The 17,624-nt window shown below is 37.3% G+C and overlaps 1 protein-coding gene across 1 annotated transcript in view; it reads right to left on the bottom strand.

Moving 5' to 3' along the window:
• The window catches only part of MOB2 (MOB kinase activator 2), a gene marked incomplete at its 5' end in the record, with an annotated part of 109,585 nt that extends 92,306 nt beyond the window's left edge, over positions 1–17,279 (bottom strand). The window contains one exon of the mRNA XM_083348482.1: positions 16,948–17,279. Coding sequence (XP_083204608.1) covers positions 16,948–16,964 — 17 coding nt within the window. The remainder of the gene's footprint in view (positions 1–16,947) is intronic.
• Positions 17,280–17,624: the final 345 nt, after the last annotated feature.

The following is a 17,624-nucleotide window of genomic DNA, read 5'->3' as shown; positions in this document are numbered from 1 at the left end:
ATCAAATGGGGAAGGTTAAATGTATGGGGAAACAAACTAGTGTCCTTGATTCAGAAATAAACCATAAATAAATAAAACATGATTAATCAGAAGCTAGGTTTTGTGTGCTAATATACCCAGTGACATTTGCTCAACTTCCTACAGCAACTAAAATTATTTGCCCTAAAATTTTACACTAGATTTAACAGGTTTCCTTTCCTGTATTCTCAGGATCTCATGCTATTTAATAGTTTAAGAAATAAACATCAGAATAGGCAATAGACTGGTAAAGTTATCTGTAGTACTATCGATGTTTAAACATAATTTGTAAGAGTATCAAGAGAAAATGAATTGTTAAACAATGTGAAAAGATATAATTAATAATCAAGCATTACACAAAGATTTTTGAACTAAAGAAAAAAAACCTGAAACTTGAAAATCTCAACACACGTGCAGACACTATTCTACATGCATAAAAACCAAGGAGACAGCTTGATTTACACAAAGTGGAGATAGTCCCCACTTAATAACCACAAGTAAAGCACAGAATTTCTGTCATAAGTCATTGCAGTTATTATCCAGTCAACATGTGACCAGACTTGATTTCATGAATTTTTTTTATTATGTTGAGCAGGGGTTGGATTAAAAGACCTTCAAGGTTCCTTCTAACTCTGTTATTCTATTCTCTAATGATAATGCAACATCAGCTGGAATTCTATTCCTTAAAACAGGGGTGTAGTTTGTATTTTTATATCATATATTTTTAAAAAAGTGAAATAGTATTTTCCCCCTTAGAAACCAGAGCTAGCTTCTTGAATAACTAAAATAATATACAACAATGGCAGCAGTATACAAATATGATTTTTTTGAAAGTCACTTATATTCTAAGTAATATGGCTGCCATAATTTTGCAAATCCCTGACTTTCAAAGAGAGTTTTCAATGTAACATACAAACTCATTCTTCAAATAAAACAATGGCTGTCTAGCTTGGATAAATGACTTTTTGAATTATGATCCATTAAGCTTAACAACCTACCAGCCATGACAGCTGTTTGTTAAATCCTGCATATGAGGAAGGATTTTATCCCAAGCTGATGGCATGGTGGGTTGATTAAGCCAATGTGAATTATCATACACAGTTGATGGGATACAAATTATGTGCCTGTGGTAGCCATTATGATATTAATGTCATTGTAAAATAAAAAAAGCTCTTTTTTTGCAGGGAGATATAACTGGGTCACACACAGAGCTCCTGTTATAGCTAAGCAACCATTTTAAGACTTCAACTAGCCTCCATTAAAAAAACAAAGCAAAAGCCTGTTTCAATACGATAAATTTGTCTGAGTTAACTACACAGAACTAGTACATTTTTCCCACTTACTATATGAAAAGTTTTCTTCAGGTTGAAATCAACTCCAGCTTGATGACTCTGGTGACCTGTTTTACAAATCATGAAATCATAGATATGTCATGATAATTTTCTCACCACATTTGCAAGAGGTTAGCCACTGCTTTGTTGAGAGATATTTTTTTCAATTTGCAAGTCTACAGCTTTGATATTTTGTGGTAATACTGCTCATACTTGATACTCCTCAGCTTGTTCAGATCAGATATACAGTGGGAGCAGTAAACTATCAAGATGGATGCAAATCCAGATAACTGAAGGGACAATTCCATGCTCTTTACCTGGCAATAACATGGAAATGGTTGCCCTTTCCCTTGTCTGGACATGTTCTTTCAAGCTCTACAGATGTTTTTCAAGATGGTCTCCCATCCAAGGTCCTCACCAATTTTATCCTTCTGACCTTCCTTTAAATCAGCCAAAGATGGCTAAAAGCTGCCATCTGCTGATGATTTTTTTTAGACATATTATATATTTTATTTAAAAACCTTCTAAAACATGTTACTAATCAGATTTGGCTCTTCTGGATAACAATACTATGCTAAATATGTTATCAACTTGTGCCACAAAATAACTGTTTATGAAAATGCAGGTAGAACTGAGGTGGGCCAAAGATATAGTACTGTAATTTGAAAATGATTTTTACCCCCACTCCTTGCTATAATTACTGTGGTTACAAATTTAATAATTATAATTTCAAGCTTTATGTGCTAGCAATAAAAAAAAACATGTAAATGTTTTCTAGCATACATTGCTCCAGTGTAAAAATAGTTTTCCCTGTCTTGAAGGACTTTGTCCTCTAGGCCAGGGGTCCCCAGCCCCCAGTCCGTGGACCAGTACCAGGCCGCGGCATGCCAGCAACTGGTCCGCACAAGCAAGCAAAGCCCCATCTGCAGGATGCAGGCAGCACACAAAACCATATCCCCTCGGTCTGCGGAAAAACCTCTCTTCACGTAACCGGTCCCTGGTGCCCAAAGGGTTGGGGACCTCTGGTCTAGGCAGAACTTTTTTTTCTTAATTTCCAAACATAAAAGTTTTTGTCTGCCTATTGTCAAGTATCACTTTAAATGTAATTGTATCTTTAAATAAAATAATATTTTCACACAGGTAGCTAGTAAAAAAAGTATTCTACAAGTTTAGGGTTACACAGATGCAATCAATACTCTAATGTTAAGTTTGGGTGACAAGATTGAAGTTGTGATAGCACTGTCATGGGATTAACTCTTCTAAAACCTCTTGAAGTCAACCTAGTCTCCTGTATAACACTAACTGTTATACAGCCTATCAAAACTAGGAGCTTTCAATTAATTGTTTGAACTAAATAACTGAAAATTTGAATTGATTTTTATTTCCTAATGAAGTACTACAGAATACACAAAAGCAATATTATTTTTAGGAATATTGAAAACCACATTAACAAACTCCATGCCTGAAACAACTGAGAAACTTAGGAATTCATGTAATGTATAAATACCAATATTTAATTTAGATCATATTATTTAAGTAATTTGCAATGCCACGAAAGTAATTCAAATCAGGAAACTCTGTATTTATTTAGATATAAACACTGGTATAATTATTTTCTTCAACAGCTCAAGTTGACTTCTATAGGGTTCTCCCTTCATTTTCTTGCCATAATAGAATCTTGCAATGTAGAGGGTTTAAGAGAGAAAAAGACCAGCCCAGTCATCATAGAGATTTTACAGCCAAGAGTAGTCTTGAATCTAGTCTCCAGATTTGTATTCCAGTTCCTTAATCACTATATCAGACTGGATTTTTCTAGCCCCAATCTTTTGTACATCACATCAGAATTGGAATAGATTAAGCTAAAGAACAGAATCCACTGAATTGTTAAAAACAGCACCCAGTTCTGTGGTTTTCTACAAAGCCAACTGTTGAGAGACAAAAATAAAATTGTATCAATCAAAAGAATAGTCACTGATTCTTCTGCATTAAAAGAGCCATTTTGCCACAATATCCATTGTCTTCATTCAAATCTTTTAGGACTAAAATGCAACAATTTGTATAAGATGGGTAGAGGAAGCAATTTAGAAATTCTTTGGGTCGATCTATTTTTACACTATGACAAGAGTACTTAATAATGTTGATGTGCATGAGCTGACCTTTAGTTTGCAGTAAATATCATCTCATCTAACACTGTTAATTTGTCCTGTTTGTCACAGAGTAAGCCCTTAATACTGTTATCGTTTTTTATCTAGCATTCTGTAGATTTTTTCATTCAAATAGCTATATTTCTCAGAACAAAAAAATCCAGAGCTTAGCTAAAACGAAAGAATCTGTTATTTATGCAACCTCGTACAAGCCACAGAAGTATTCTGATGTCCATTTATACTTGGTGACATGGTAAAGTTTAAGTGTGCCCATTGTTTACAGGAATTTATACATGTAATGACTAACATAGTTACTGTGTCTGAATTTGGCTAGTATCTTGAAGGAATGAAGCGATATTGCCATCTAGAACACTGCGATTTGCTTTTCTTTTGCCTTACAATATACAAGGGGAGCGGGGGTGTCTATCATAAGCCTTTTGATTATGATTGCACTTTAAAAAGGAAATCCTAATCTGTTATTTCCTGCATTATCATGGTATCTCATTTAGAAAATACCTTTGTCTTAGAGTTCACATAGTTTAAAACTTGAAAACTTATAGCTACGACAGTGTTACATCAGTTTTCTTTCAGTTTTAGTAATTTCTACTTGTGAAGAGCACTTCCTGTTTGTGTCCTGTTTCAAACACTGCATTTTTCTGTCTTGGAGGAATATACAATGAAGTATTTACAAAAGAAGATCAAGTTCTCCCTCAGAACTAGGACCATATTCTAGAAGCATTCTTCATGTAGATGAAACTTTTAACTTTGTGATAGTTACAACTGTTGACCACAGAATAAATATTAAATAGCATAATAACCTGCCTCCTAGGTCATGGTGCTTCACCACTGCAGGTTTTTAAACAAAAATTGGACTATCATTTGTCTGGGATGGCCTGCGCATTCCTGCCCTGGGCAGTGTTTTAACTAGATTTCCACAAGATCCCTTCCATGTCTATGATTCTATGAAGATTCCCATAATGAATCAGTTCAACTAACTATGTCACATTATACATAATGTGATTAGCTTTGGGTCAGAAAGTAAGTCTCAGACATGCTGTTTAGAAGATACCAACTGGTTAATCTAAAAAAAAAATACATGACTTTTAGCTATTTTACTGAAAGTATCTGGTATAAAATCACATGTTTGGAGATAATGTGTAGATGCAAAGAACTGCAAAACAAGGGGAATGTTTAGCAACTATGGAGATTCTCAGTCATCCAGGTCATGGTTGTCACAGGCAGTAAGACATGTGCAGATCTGTACATTGAGGCAAAACAACCACTTCATAAACACATGTCACAACATAGGAGAACAAACCCATCAGGACAAGATTCAGCAGTCCATCTGCATTTAAAAGACAAAGGCCACTCTTTCGAAGACAGCAAAGTCCACATTTTGGACAGAGAGGACCGCTGGTTTGAAAGAGGGGTCAAAGAGGCCATCTGTGTCAAAACTGAACAGCCCTCTCTCAACAGAGGGGGAGGAATACGACATCATCTATGTCCAGTCTACAACACAGTCCTTTCAGCAGTTCCAGGAAGGCTCCACACCCATTTGCACTATTCAGGTGACCCTGAGGACACAGATAAACCTCCAAGTGGCCTCAATGACTCTCTAAAAGAAATGCAAATAACCAGCAAGGAGTATAAATCCTTCCATTCCCCACCATCCAATCACAGCTGAAGAAACTTCTTGTATGAGAAGCCAAATGTCTTCAAAGAAAAACAAAGTCCAGTTACCTCTTGAAAAATCACCTTTGGGATAAAGAAAATGCTTGCTTTGAGAAGAATAATAAATAATTCAATGAACAATAAATGTGATTTTAAAAATAATGTAACAGAAAGAGCTTTAAGAATTTCTTAAAAATTATGTGTGCAAATTAAGAATCTCATTAATATACTTCATCAGGCTACTATTTTCTTAATTTACATTGTATTAACTTATTTATTTTAACAAAACCACAACCATAATTAGTGGACCAGAGGAATGCTGTAGATATAATTTACTTCGACTTCAGTAAGGCATTTGATAAAGTAGATCACTTGATAAGATAGAAAAATGTGGGTTAAATAGCATCACCACCAGATGGATTCATAGCTGGCTGACAGGCCGTACTCAGCATGTGGTCCTCAATGGAACTGCATCTACATGGAAGGAAGTGTGTAGTGGGGTGCCCCAGTGCTCTGTTCTGGGCCCAATGCTATTCAACATCTTCATTAACGATTTGGATGAGGGGATAGATGGGGAACTCATCAAATTTGCAGATGACACCAAGCTGGCAGGAATAGCCAATACTCCAGAAGACAGACTTAAAATACAGGAGGATCTGGACAGACTCGAACACTGGGCGCTATCTAACAAAATGAAATTCAATGGTGAAAAAAGTAAGGTTCTACATTTAGGCAGGAAAAATCAAATGCACAGGTATAGTATAGGTCAGACATGTCAAACACAAGGCCCGGGGGCCAGATCCGGCCCGCGAAGTGGTTTCATACGGCCCGCGAAGCCATCCTGGAAACAGTGAGGGAACGGCCCCCACTGCCTTGGCCCTGGCCCAGAGACCCTCCTTCTGCCAGAGACCCTCAGATCTGTCCCAGTCCTGCCCAGGCCCCCATAGGCACCCTTGATGCGAACGATGTAGAGCTGGCCACGCCCACCCAGGCCATACGCACTCTAGCCACGCCCACCCAGTAGGCCACACCCACCCTGGCCATACCCACCCGGCCCCCTGAGGGCAACTGCAATGCTGATGCGGCCCTCAATGAAATTGAGTTTGACACCCCTGGTATAGGTGGTACCTTGCTCAATAGTAGTAACTGTGAGAGGGATCTCGGAGTCCTAGTAGACAATCACTTCAATATGAGCCAGCAGTGTGCTGTAACTGCCAAAAAAGCCAACACAGTGCTAGGCTGCATTAACAGAGGGATAGAATCAAGATCACGTGAAGTATTAATACCACTTTACAATGCCTTGGTAAGGCCACACCTGGAATACTGCATCCAGTTTTGGTTGCACAATGTAAAAAAGATGTTGAGACTCTAGAAAGAGTACAGTTTAAAATATCTATTTTTTAAAAATGAAGAATAACATAGCATTATCTTAACCTATATCGAAAAGCTAAGTGTATTCAGACCTGGCTATTAATTGGAATATGAGGCTTTTAACATCTCATTAAATGGTGACAATCACTTCTGTACTGTCATAATGAAAATATTATCAACATGTTCATGGAATCACCAGGTGTTCAACTTAACTTCTGAGTTATCCAGTTTTATCTAACATTACCTAACATGGATCTAACAATCAATATATTATTAGGAAAAAAGTGATCTAACAATTCAATATACCAATTGATAAAGCACAAAATAGAACAAATATAAATGTGAGAGGAAGGAAGAGAGCAAATCCAAGTTTTATTTGTACAAAGTCATGCTGCATTCAGGAAAGACATTGTTGGAGGAGAGCCATCTTAGTCTAAGAGTCTAAAAAAAATACTGCCAGAGTCCATTAGATTCAAGAATGACACAAATAATAACACAGGATAACAATTTTTCTTCCAAAAGTTTGGCTCCCTGAACAATTTTTGGTGACTATGATAGACCCCTTCAAACTGAACACAAATACAATTTCAGAATGACTGTATCACATAAGAACCTTGAGAAATATGCATGACAATTTTAATGACATGCTGCATGAGTTTAACAGAGCTAAAAGTGTTTTGTTGCTGATTTTCATTTGTATTTAAGAATCCAATGCACCTCACGACTACAGTGTCCAATAAGAGTCAGCCAGCATTGATTGATTGCAGTTGCTCTGATTCTGTTTATCCATTGTGGAAATGTCCTGGTGAAGCCTTTCACCATATTCATCACTGAAAACACCTAGATTTGAAAGAATTAAGCCAAAGTATGAATGCAAAAAAAGGAATCTTCAGTGACATGCTGCACTTTATGGTCTTTTATACTGTAAGATATTTGTCAACCAGCTGAATGTAGTTTGATGCTCTCTAATTGCTAAGAAAATTCTCAATGACATTCTTGAATGCTTTCCAGGTGATTTTCTATGGCCCCACTAACAGATCTTTGAATTGTTCACCGTTGATGACGTATCTGATCTGTGGACCAACTAAAATGCCTTCCTTAAACTTGGCATCAGTTATCTTCGGAAAGATCTGTCTCAAATAATAAAAACCTTTACCTTCCTTGTTCATCGCTTCCACAAAAATTTTTTCATCAGTCCGAGTTTTATGTGAAGCAGGGGCAAAAATATCTCTGTTGGGTCAACGAGAGGTTCCTGTGCCATGCTTTTCTGTCTGGAACCAAATTATTTTGGAGTGGACATTTCTTTTTAATGTAATGTGACACTCTTGCACAGCTGTCCTATTCGCATATGAAACAACAGTACTTGGCATATCTGAGCTGCATTCCAGGCAGCAGAGCCACTACTTTTAGATCTCCAGAGTTATTCCAGTTTTACTTGGTTACTGGATGTGCTTCAACAACGGTTCCTTCATATGCTTCCTTCATGCATACAGACAGCCAACAGAAACTGAAGGGTTTATGCTGCCATTGTGTAAAAATAGAAGATTTCCATAAAATGGTACCCTGAATATTAAATTACAAGATATTTGTATGATTAGTAGCCAAAAATCTGTAAGACACACCCAAAAGTGTTCAGGAAACAAAATTTTTGTTGTCCAATGTAATTATTATACCTAGAATATGAATTAGATCTCTAGTATTGTTTCGTTCAATATTTTAAGTGCATTGAATCTGAAAACCTCCTTGCTTATAATGAAATCTAAAGGACATTAATATGAAATCTCTAGTGACTATGACATCACAATACACAACACTTTGTATTAAAAATATACAGAATGAAGTGTACACATCCTATACATGCTGTTCCACATACATTTTTTGACAGCCACAGTAGGTTTATCTCCATTGTATCCAGAAAGTCTCCTATGGATTATTTTACCAAAGACATAAAACATACACCAATAAGTGCACATATACAAAATACATTTTAAACCAACCCAAGTGGGTAAATCAGAAGAAGATAGCCTACAATTTGTAAAGGTAGTCCTCGACTTACAACTGTTCACTTAACAATGGTTCAAATTAATAACATCTTTCATAAAAACTAGTTATAATATAAATGAGAATTTATGTCCATCATCCCGCCCTCACAGTTACATGACTGAAATTCTGGTGCTTGGCAAATGTCTTGCATTTACAATTAGTTTGCAGCGTGGTGCAGTCACATGATCACAATTTCCTATGATTTTCTGTTACTTTCTGTCACAAAAAACTTACCATGAAAATTACAGTCCAAATTTTGGTTATAAGTCAAGTACTACCAATGATTTCCTGCAATTTATGACCACATTGCTGAAAGTCAGCGGAAGAATTAACATTTAACCTTCCGGTTAAACTTGGCACAATGTTTGTTTCTACTAATATTAACCTTTACCAACTATATGAACACTTCTACACACAGCAGAGAAAATGCACATCTGGGAAAAATATTCTACGTGCGGAAGAGGCCTTCATCCTGCAGTGGATAGACAATGGCTAAAATGGTGATGATGAAAAAACAATATGGAGGCTGTAATATTGCATATATTGTTTTTTTTCTAACAATATAGTTGAATATAAATGTGTAGTATTTTTTTACTATTCTGGAACACAGTCAAATTCTTTAGTTAACTGGCACACCTGAATACTCTCACATCCAATGCAGCCATAAAACCAGATGGAGCAACTCTAAAAGAACAAAACAGTGTAGGTAAACATTCTCTCACTTTCCTGCCTCACCAATCTCTATGTTCTCATGTCACTGCCCCACCTACTGGAATCAGTTACTACGAGAATACCACAAAACATAGCCCATAGCTATAGAAAGGTTACCTCTTCTAAAATAAATTCACAGTATTCTTTGTCAGGAAGCTGTTAAAAAACAAGCTCTTTTGGAGGGCCTTTTCTTGATTCTATACCTGATGCCAACTCACTTTTTGTTTCCTGTGTTATTATTTTATCTTTTTGTTCCCTTATGTGGAGGCTGATGTTATTGTTACCCTTGTTATGATTGTTCTTGACTGGCTTTAACTTCACCAAGGATGCTTTAACTTTTGTTTATACAGCCTATAAGCCATTAAGAATCATCTGATTAAAGCAAGGTAGAAGTATAATCTAGCAATCAATCAATAACCCCATGCAGTTTCAGAATGTACCCATCTGAAATAATGGACCGGAAATTGTACCAATCAAAGAAAAAATGTCAATAGATTAACAAGGAAGCTTTCAACCAACCCCAAACTATAAACGTGTTTTTAAAGAAGTGTTTTACAGTCATTCAAATTGTGAAAAATCCGAGATATGAGAATCAAAGAGAATGCGAAGGAAGATTGATCATGGACTGAAGAGACAAACCATACTGGAAACAGCTGCCCTACCATGAGAGAAACAGGCAATATCTCTTACAGACAACCAGTTCTTCTGAGCCAAGGAATCTTCCACATGAGCTATAGCCTGCTTCTTTATAAGGGCCTATTCATGAACAAGGCTAGGGAGCAGGAAATGGTATCAATCAAAAGCTATGTATGAAGAGGAAAGAACTATGTAGTTCTCTCTCCAGAAGAAAAAACAAGAATTATGAAAGGCATTATAATGGCTTTCCCACTGCTTATAGCTAAAGGACTAAGACTTGACTTATTTCTATCCCTCGCAAAGAAAATCTGTAAGTACTCTAGATCAAGGGTGTCAAACTGCTGGTCTGCGGATCAGTTGCATCATACAGAGGCCGCGCCCAATTCAGCTCCGGCAATACAAAACAAGTCGTGATACATCGCGACATGTCATGTGACGCGGCAAGTTTGACACCCGTGCTCTAGATGGTTCAACAAGATGCTAGCAAAAATCTAGCTGGTTTTAAGATTTTCAGCAGAAATAAGTAAGTGTAGAAGATCTGGTGTCATCAAGGAGGAAAGTTGAAATACTGTGAAGTATTTAAGAGTAAGAGTGTTTGTAGGTGCATTTAGCAATTACAGTATAATTTACAATTCCATCATTTCTCCCTATAGCCCATAAACATCTTCCTCTTTATCTACCTATATACACATGTGTATGTATATATAGTTATTGGACCGCAGTAGTAGATTATGATCCACAACCTTCAATGAGGGGGGTCTTCATCCTGCAGTAGATTGATTTGGGATGATCAATGTCATTAAGCATATTACTTTGGGGACAAGCTAGTGACCCAGAAAAACAAAATCCACAATTCCATGAGAGGTAAACAAGAAAGGGTTGCTATATTCCACATGCTAAAAGCTTCCTCATTAGAGGTAATGACTGGCTCTTTGCATAACGCACACTGCAACTTACAAAATGGAAATTTATGTGGTGAGTTCTACTCTTATTTTTATTGCCTGAACTTGTTTCTATTACTTGAAAATTATGTGAAATATAACTAAAGAAATTCATTTCAAGACATAGGATTACATGTTGCTTCCCTGCTCTTGCTGGAAATTGATGCCCAGAAGCATATTTAGAACTAGAAAAAATGCTAAAGATAAATGACTATCTTAGAACAAAGTGGTGTAAAGAAGCAGCAGCTGTAAATTATTCACAGTCTGATGAACAATTCAAGAAATATCAGACTGTTCAAGAACAGACAGAACAGTGCTATAAAATTCAATATAAGCGTGAATGGAAAACCTGTTTTAGGACTCCAAGTCATCTCTGTTTAACTTAAAAAACGTTTTTTTTTTAAAGGAAAAAATGAAGAACTTAATTAAATATGAATGAAACAAATCAAATTTCATTAGTTAACTATGCACTATTTTTAAAATGATGGCATTCATACATATAGTACAAGCTAAGTGTTCAATTCCATTAAAGCAGTTTTTACTGACAAAGCTGGTGAAGGATTGTCTATTCTCCATTTAGATCCTAAAACCCTTTAAAAATGTACTTGAGAATCCATTAAGTTGTAGGATGAAAAAGGAAGTCTGCACCTCCTGCAAGCAATTTCACCCCAACTATAGCACAGCATAGCATAACTGAAGTACAGCAATGATAATAGCAATGCTGCAAGACAATATAGCTATGGATTTTAATATTTGCATTACGAATTGTAACATACTAGTTGTTCAATTTGCATACGATCCCAAGATTTACTTTTCTTTTTTTGAAATGAATGTCTGATTAAAATCAAAAGCAAAAAAGAATCCAGAACATCCTTTAATATCAACTGTTGGTTAATTTGCTACTGTCAAAGAGATATCAACTTATATTAAAAACAATTTATTTGTGATATACAGTTCTTCAAAAAAATTCTTAGACTAACTGAACATGCTACAGATTAATAATATACTCAGGTCAGACAAAAAGTATTTTGTAGTTAATTAGTATATGAAAATTTGCTGTCATTAAGGTATGTTAAAGGTTCCAGATGAAAGAAATTAATGAACAGAGTTTATCAATAACTAGTAGCCTTGGTAACTAAACAGTGTCTAAAAATATGCCTCTTAAACCTAGCTGCTATTTTTGTGCTTTGTGTGAAGGTTTCTTAAACTATGTTGCTAATAACTGCTAAAAAAGGATGCTAGATAAACATTCACAGAATGGCAATGTTAATCTAGAAATGGGCCTATTTCCTAACAACTGCCTTTGGGACTGTCTAAAATCTAAATGAACTAATATAATCCAAATGTTATGGTTGTACTGTTTGTTGTTGGAAAGGATACTACTGGCAGATCAATTCTTCCTTTCCATTAAGTCACTACCTCAGGCACCCCCAAATCTGTCCCAGAGGACTGATAACCCAAGCTCTTAGGCTAATTGTATTTAAAATATCTCAAAAATGAGACTTGCTTCTGTTACACTGCAGCAGTTCCTATAATGGTATAATCATACATTTGTCATATTCAGAAGCACAGGTTTATTTAGCAGTTGTGTTCTTTTACAATTGTTTCCTGGTAGGCATATTTATGACTACCGTATACAATTAAAACAGCAACAAACTAGCTACCTTTCAGAGAAATCTTTTTTTTTTTTTTGCAAAAAATACAAAAAACTTTCAAAAAAAATGTATCAAAATGAAGGGAAGAACAGATACACTTCTGGATATTAATTAAAGCTGCAAATTATATTTTCTATGCACAGTAGCCACGTTAAAAGTTCCTATGGTTTAAAAGGCGAGATTTACTGCACAGTGTACTACAGTTGTTGCAATTGGATTTGCCCATATAGTCAATCATTTTAATATGGAACTGTTCAGCAGCAATGTATAGGATATTTATCTTGTATAATTAGAAGAAATCCTGATTGCCATATTATGATACTTTCAATAGCTCATATCCTCAAAGGACCTTATGGGAGCTATGGCTTAGTTATCATTATATTATTAATTCTTTTTAAGAGGTATATATAATTGAAGCAAAATATTTCTGAATAATGCAAAATACACCAGCTATATGTCATTAAGCTTTGGTTTTCTCCTTCTTAGATTTTATGTAGAGTACATCTTAATTATTAAGAGATTGGAAGCACTATCACAAATGTTTGAAAACTTTTTGTCCTCTCATTCTCTCCTATGCACATTCTCATTCTCTCCTATGCACATTCCATTCCTATTACTATTTTAAATTTTATGCTTACTGCTAAAGAAGAAAGGCACAAAAAGTTGAAGTCAAGAGAAGGAAGGAGATATTTTTAATTATGCTTATAAAGTCTAAAAGCATTAAATCTGAAAATTAGATATCTGGGTTCCAGAGTTTCAACACAAATTCAAAAGGCATAGAGTTCCTAGAAGGACTTAGGACAGGGGTGTCAAACTACCGGTCCATGGGCCGGACGCGTCATCCAGAAGCCACGGCCACCCTATTGCCGGCAATGGCAAAACTGTCCCAATACGTTTGACATGTCTGACTTAGGAGATCAACTTGGAATACTGAAAACCAAAAATAAGAAACAAGTATTCCTGGTTATAAATTTAATCTATTCTTGTTAAAAAGGTAAAAGGTAAAGGTTCCCCTGCACATGCGTGCTAGTCGTTTCTGACTCTAGGGGCCGGTGCTCATCTCCGTTTCAAAGCCAAAGAGCCAGCGCTTGTCCGAGGACGTCTCCGTGGTCATGTGGCCGGCATGACTAGACGCCCAAGGCGCATGGAACGCTGTTACCTTCCCACCGTAGTGGTCCCTATTTTTCTACTTGCATTTTTACGTGCTTTCGAACTGCTAGGTTGGCAGAAGCTGGAATGAGTAACAGGCGCTCACTCTGTTACGTGGCACTCGGGATTCGACCCGCCAAACTGCCAACCTTCCGATCGACAAGCTTAATACTATCATAGCATTATGAAATAAAAATATAAAACATTCCAATATATTATATTATATTTAGGATTGACAGAAAGAAGTACTAAGTCAGCTATAAGATAAATGCTTCTGAAAGTTAACACCAATATGTTCCAGTGAAAATGCATCTTACAAGATATTAACATACAACAGCATTACAGGAAAATCAGAAATTTCACAAGTTTCCTCTCTCTTGAAAAAGATAACTAAATTTAACATTGCAGAAAGGATTTGTTCCCGTAACTTGTTTCCTTTAAGAAATCATATGTTGTTTAAAAAGTATATATAACTTCTATTCTTCTCCTTCAAAACCAAAACAGCCCAAGCAGAAATCATAGTAAGTAGAAATAAGATAAGCAATAGAAGTAAATATTAAAATGTATCATGTACTATCAGCAAAAATCAAATACTCTTGAGTTACGAGAGAAATACATTTAAACAGGCTTCAAGATCACAAAATGCTCATGCATCTAAGGAGACAATAGTTTTAACAACATAAGGATAAATTTGACTAATTGAGTACAACTAGAAAATATTGGTGCTGCCAGCCTTTCAATACCATAGTATCCAATCAGTTTCTGTTAAATATATGCGCATCAACTCAACTGCTCAACAGCCAATTTCCCATATAACAGGATAGTACTTTTTTCAACTTACTATAACATGCAAGAATGCTTTTTTCCTAGTTAAACCTAGAATTGCAGAAATCTTGTAATTTTTTCAAGCCATGATGAATAGCACAGAATCAAACTGCTGAATAAATCTAAAGACCTTTTGAAGAACATCTTACCTACAGTAGTATATGCATTTGGAAACACTAATATTTATAAATCTTAGAAATCAAGAATGTACATACAATTACTGTAAACAGAGGCACTTAGTCAAGCCAGCATACCATCACCAGAGAAGATCAACTCTAAAGTAATAGGATGTTACTGTCTACTTTTTGTCTTCTGTGTAATTAGACTATTACAATCCCAATACACTGAGCTTTTCTTTTCATTGGGCAATGTTTGGTTTTAACCTGTCAAGGTCTTCTTCTTCAACCTTTCAACATACAACAAACATTTTAACATACAAACACATTTAAACTGGTATAAAGTGCAACAGAAAAGACAGAAACCTAAACTTGACAGAAATGAGACTGATATTCTCTAAATCCAAATTATTACAATATCAATAGGTTGAGGCAATACATGTATATTAAATTCCTTCTAATAACCCAATTTTAACAAGAATATTCTGGACAGCTGACAGGTTGAAATATATTACTCCATTAATATATATGCGCATCAACTCAACTGATCAACAGCCAATTTCCCATATAACAGGATAGTACTTTTTTCAACTTACTATAACATGCAAGAATGCTTTTTTCCTAGTTAAACCTAGAATTGCAGAAATCTTGTAATTTTTTCAAGCCATGATGAATAGCACAGAATCAAACTGCTGAATAAATCTAAAGACCTTTTGAAGAACATCTTACCTACAGTAGTATATGCATTTGGAAACACTAATATTTATAAATCTTAGAAATCAAGAATGTACATACAATTACTGTAAACAGAGGCACTTAGTCAAGCCAGCATACCATCACCAGAGAAGATCAACTCTAAAGTAATAGGATGTTACTGTCTACTTTTTGTCTTCTGTGTAATTAGACTATTACAATCCCAATACACTGAGCTTTTCTTTTCATTGGGCAATGTTTGGTTTTAACCTGTCAAGGTCTTCTTCTTCAACCTTTCAACATACAACAAACATTTTAACATACAAACACATTTAAACTGGTATAAAGTGCAACAGAAAAGACAGAAACCTAAACTTGACAGAAATGAGACTGATATTCTCTAAATCCAAATTATTACAATATCAATAGGTTGAGGCAATACATGTATATTAAATTCCTTCTAATAACCCAATTTTAACAAGAATATTCTGGACAGCTGACAGGTTGAAATATATTACTCCATTAATTTTTAAAAAAGGTTTCCTTTTCTACTCTTTCCATGTGATTGTATCTATTTCTTAAAAACTGTTGTTATTACAGCACATTTCAGTCTCAACTAGGTATTACTACTTGTTTTGGACTCCTTGTTCTCCAGCAACACAGGATCCCAAACAACTGTTGTAACGCTCTGTAGTTTTAATTTAGAAAATGGTAAGTTAATGATACCTGATCAAATGTCTTTTTCACTGCTCAGAAAACTTCAAATACACTAGCCACTGCTGGAAGCCATTTATTACTCAGATTAAAGTAAGCACTGTGCATTTCGCTCACACCACACCCTTTTGCGTCTTTTGCCAATCTTCTCACCGCTGGCAATTCCCTCCTAGAAATTGGCTGCCAGGTCATGGTCAAAGTGTCTTATGATAACCACACTTGTGCTGCCTGCCCGCCCCCCAACCCACACACACACACACACACACACACACAGGTTCCCCAGGAATAGAGCACGTCCCCTGCTTGTATTTCTTTACAAATTCAAAAGGCTTAACTGCTACGTAAAGGATGCACCCCAAAGAGAAAGAATCCCCAAACTCAGAAGTTCATCCAAGACAGGGGTCTTCAAACTTGGCCCTTTTATGACTTGTGGACTTCAACTCCCAGAATTCCTCAGCCAGCAAAGCTGGCTGAGGAATTCTGGGAGTTGAAGTCCACAAGTCATAAAAGGGCCAAGTTTGAAGACCCCTGATTCCAAGTGAACAATTGTTAACCCCGGTAAAAAAAAAAACTTTCACTGTTGTTTCTGGATTTTCAATTCCGTGCAACTACATTCGCGTAAGCAAAATTTCATCCCCTTCCCATTGTTCCAGCCCCCGCGATTTCAAACGGAGAGGTGAGGCGGGAGAAAGAGTTAAACCAAGGCGAAGGGGAAAGGCGGCTTCTGCCACCCACACGACTCGAAAGAGCAACTTTCAACTTTCCGCGCGCCTAACTGACCCGGCGTCTTCCCCAACACCCAAGTCCACGGCAGGAAGAGGAGAGGGCGAACAGGGGCATCCCTGGAGGAGGAGGAGGAGGAGGAGGAAGAAGAGGAGAACCGGGAGCAGAATCACCTCTGCCCTAAAAAGCCACTCGGCGCTACTCACCCCATGAGCCAGTCCATGACGCCGCCTCCTGCAAGGCGCCGCTGCGGTGCTGGGCCGGCCGGCCGGCTGGGCGAGCGAGCGAGCAGGCGGCGGCTCCGGCTACGTCCTTGCCTGCCTGCCTGCCTGAGGAACTAGCTTCACCGTCCGCAATGGCCTGGGAGGTGACTCATGGGTGCCGGTCCCAACGCGGACCTTGTCCCGCCTGACTCCCGCTCTCCTCCTCCTCCTCCTCCTCCTCCGCGTCGCCGCTGCCGCCGTCCGAAACTGCCGTTATTTTATTTTATTTTATTTTTTTCCTCCCCTCCGGGCGGCTCCGCTGGGTTCCCGCCCCTAAAGGCAGAGCCCGCCGGGTCTCCTCAGCCAACCAGCCGAAGTAAGCGAGCGACACACACACACACCCTCGGCTCTCGGGCTGGCCGGAAGTAAACACACAGCCTTTCCTCCCAACATTTTCCCCTCCCCGCCCTCTCCCACGCCCGGCTACGGCAACGCGGAAGGGACAAGCGCGCCTGAGGAAAGATGGGAAATGGAGTCCGGTCCGAGCCTCTTTAAGGCGCGAAGGGCGAGATCGGCTGCTGGAAGAAGAGAAAGGGGGGGGGGGGGCAGCCGCTGAGTTGTGCGAGAGTTTGCGGTTTTTTGTTTTTTTTTCCCCCCTCGGCGGACGCGATTTAGAGCAA

Source organism: Vipera ursinii, assembly GCF_947247035.1.
Source record: "Vipera ursinii genome assembly, chromosome: 1".
Taxonomy (NCBI): domain Eukaryota; kingdom Metazoa; phylum Chordata; class Lepidosauria; order Squamata; family Viperidae; genus Vipera; species Vipera ursinii.
This window is presented reverse-complemented; position numbering and strand designations above follow the sequence as displayed.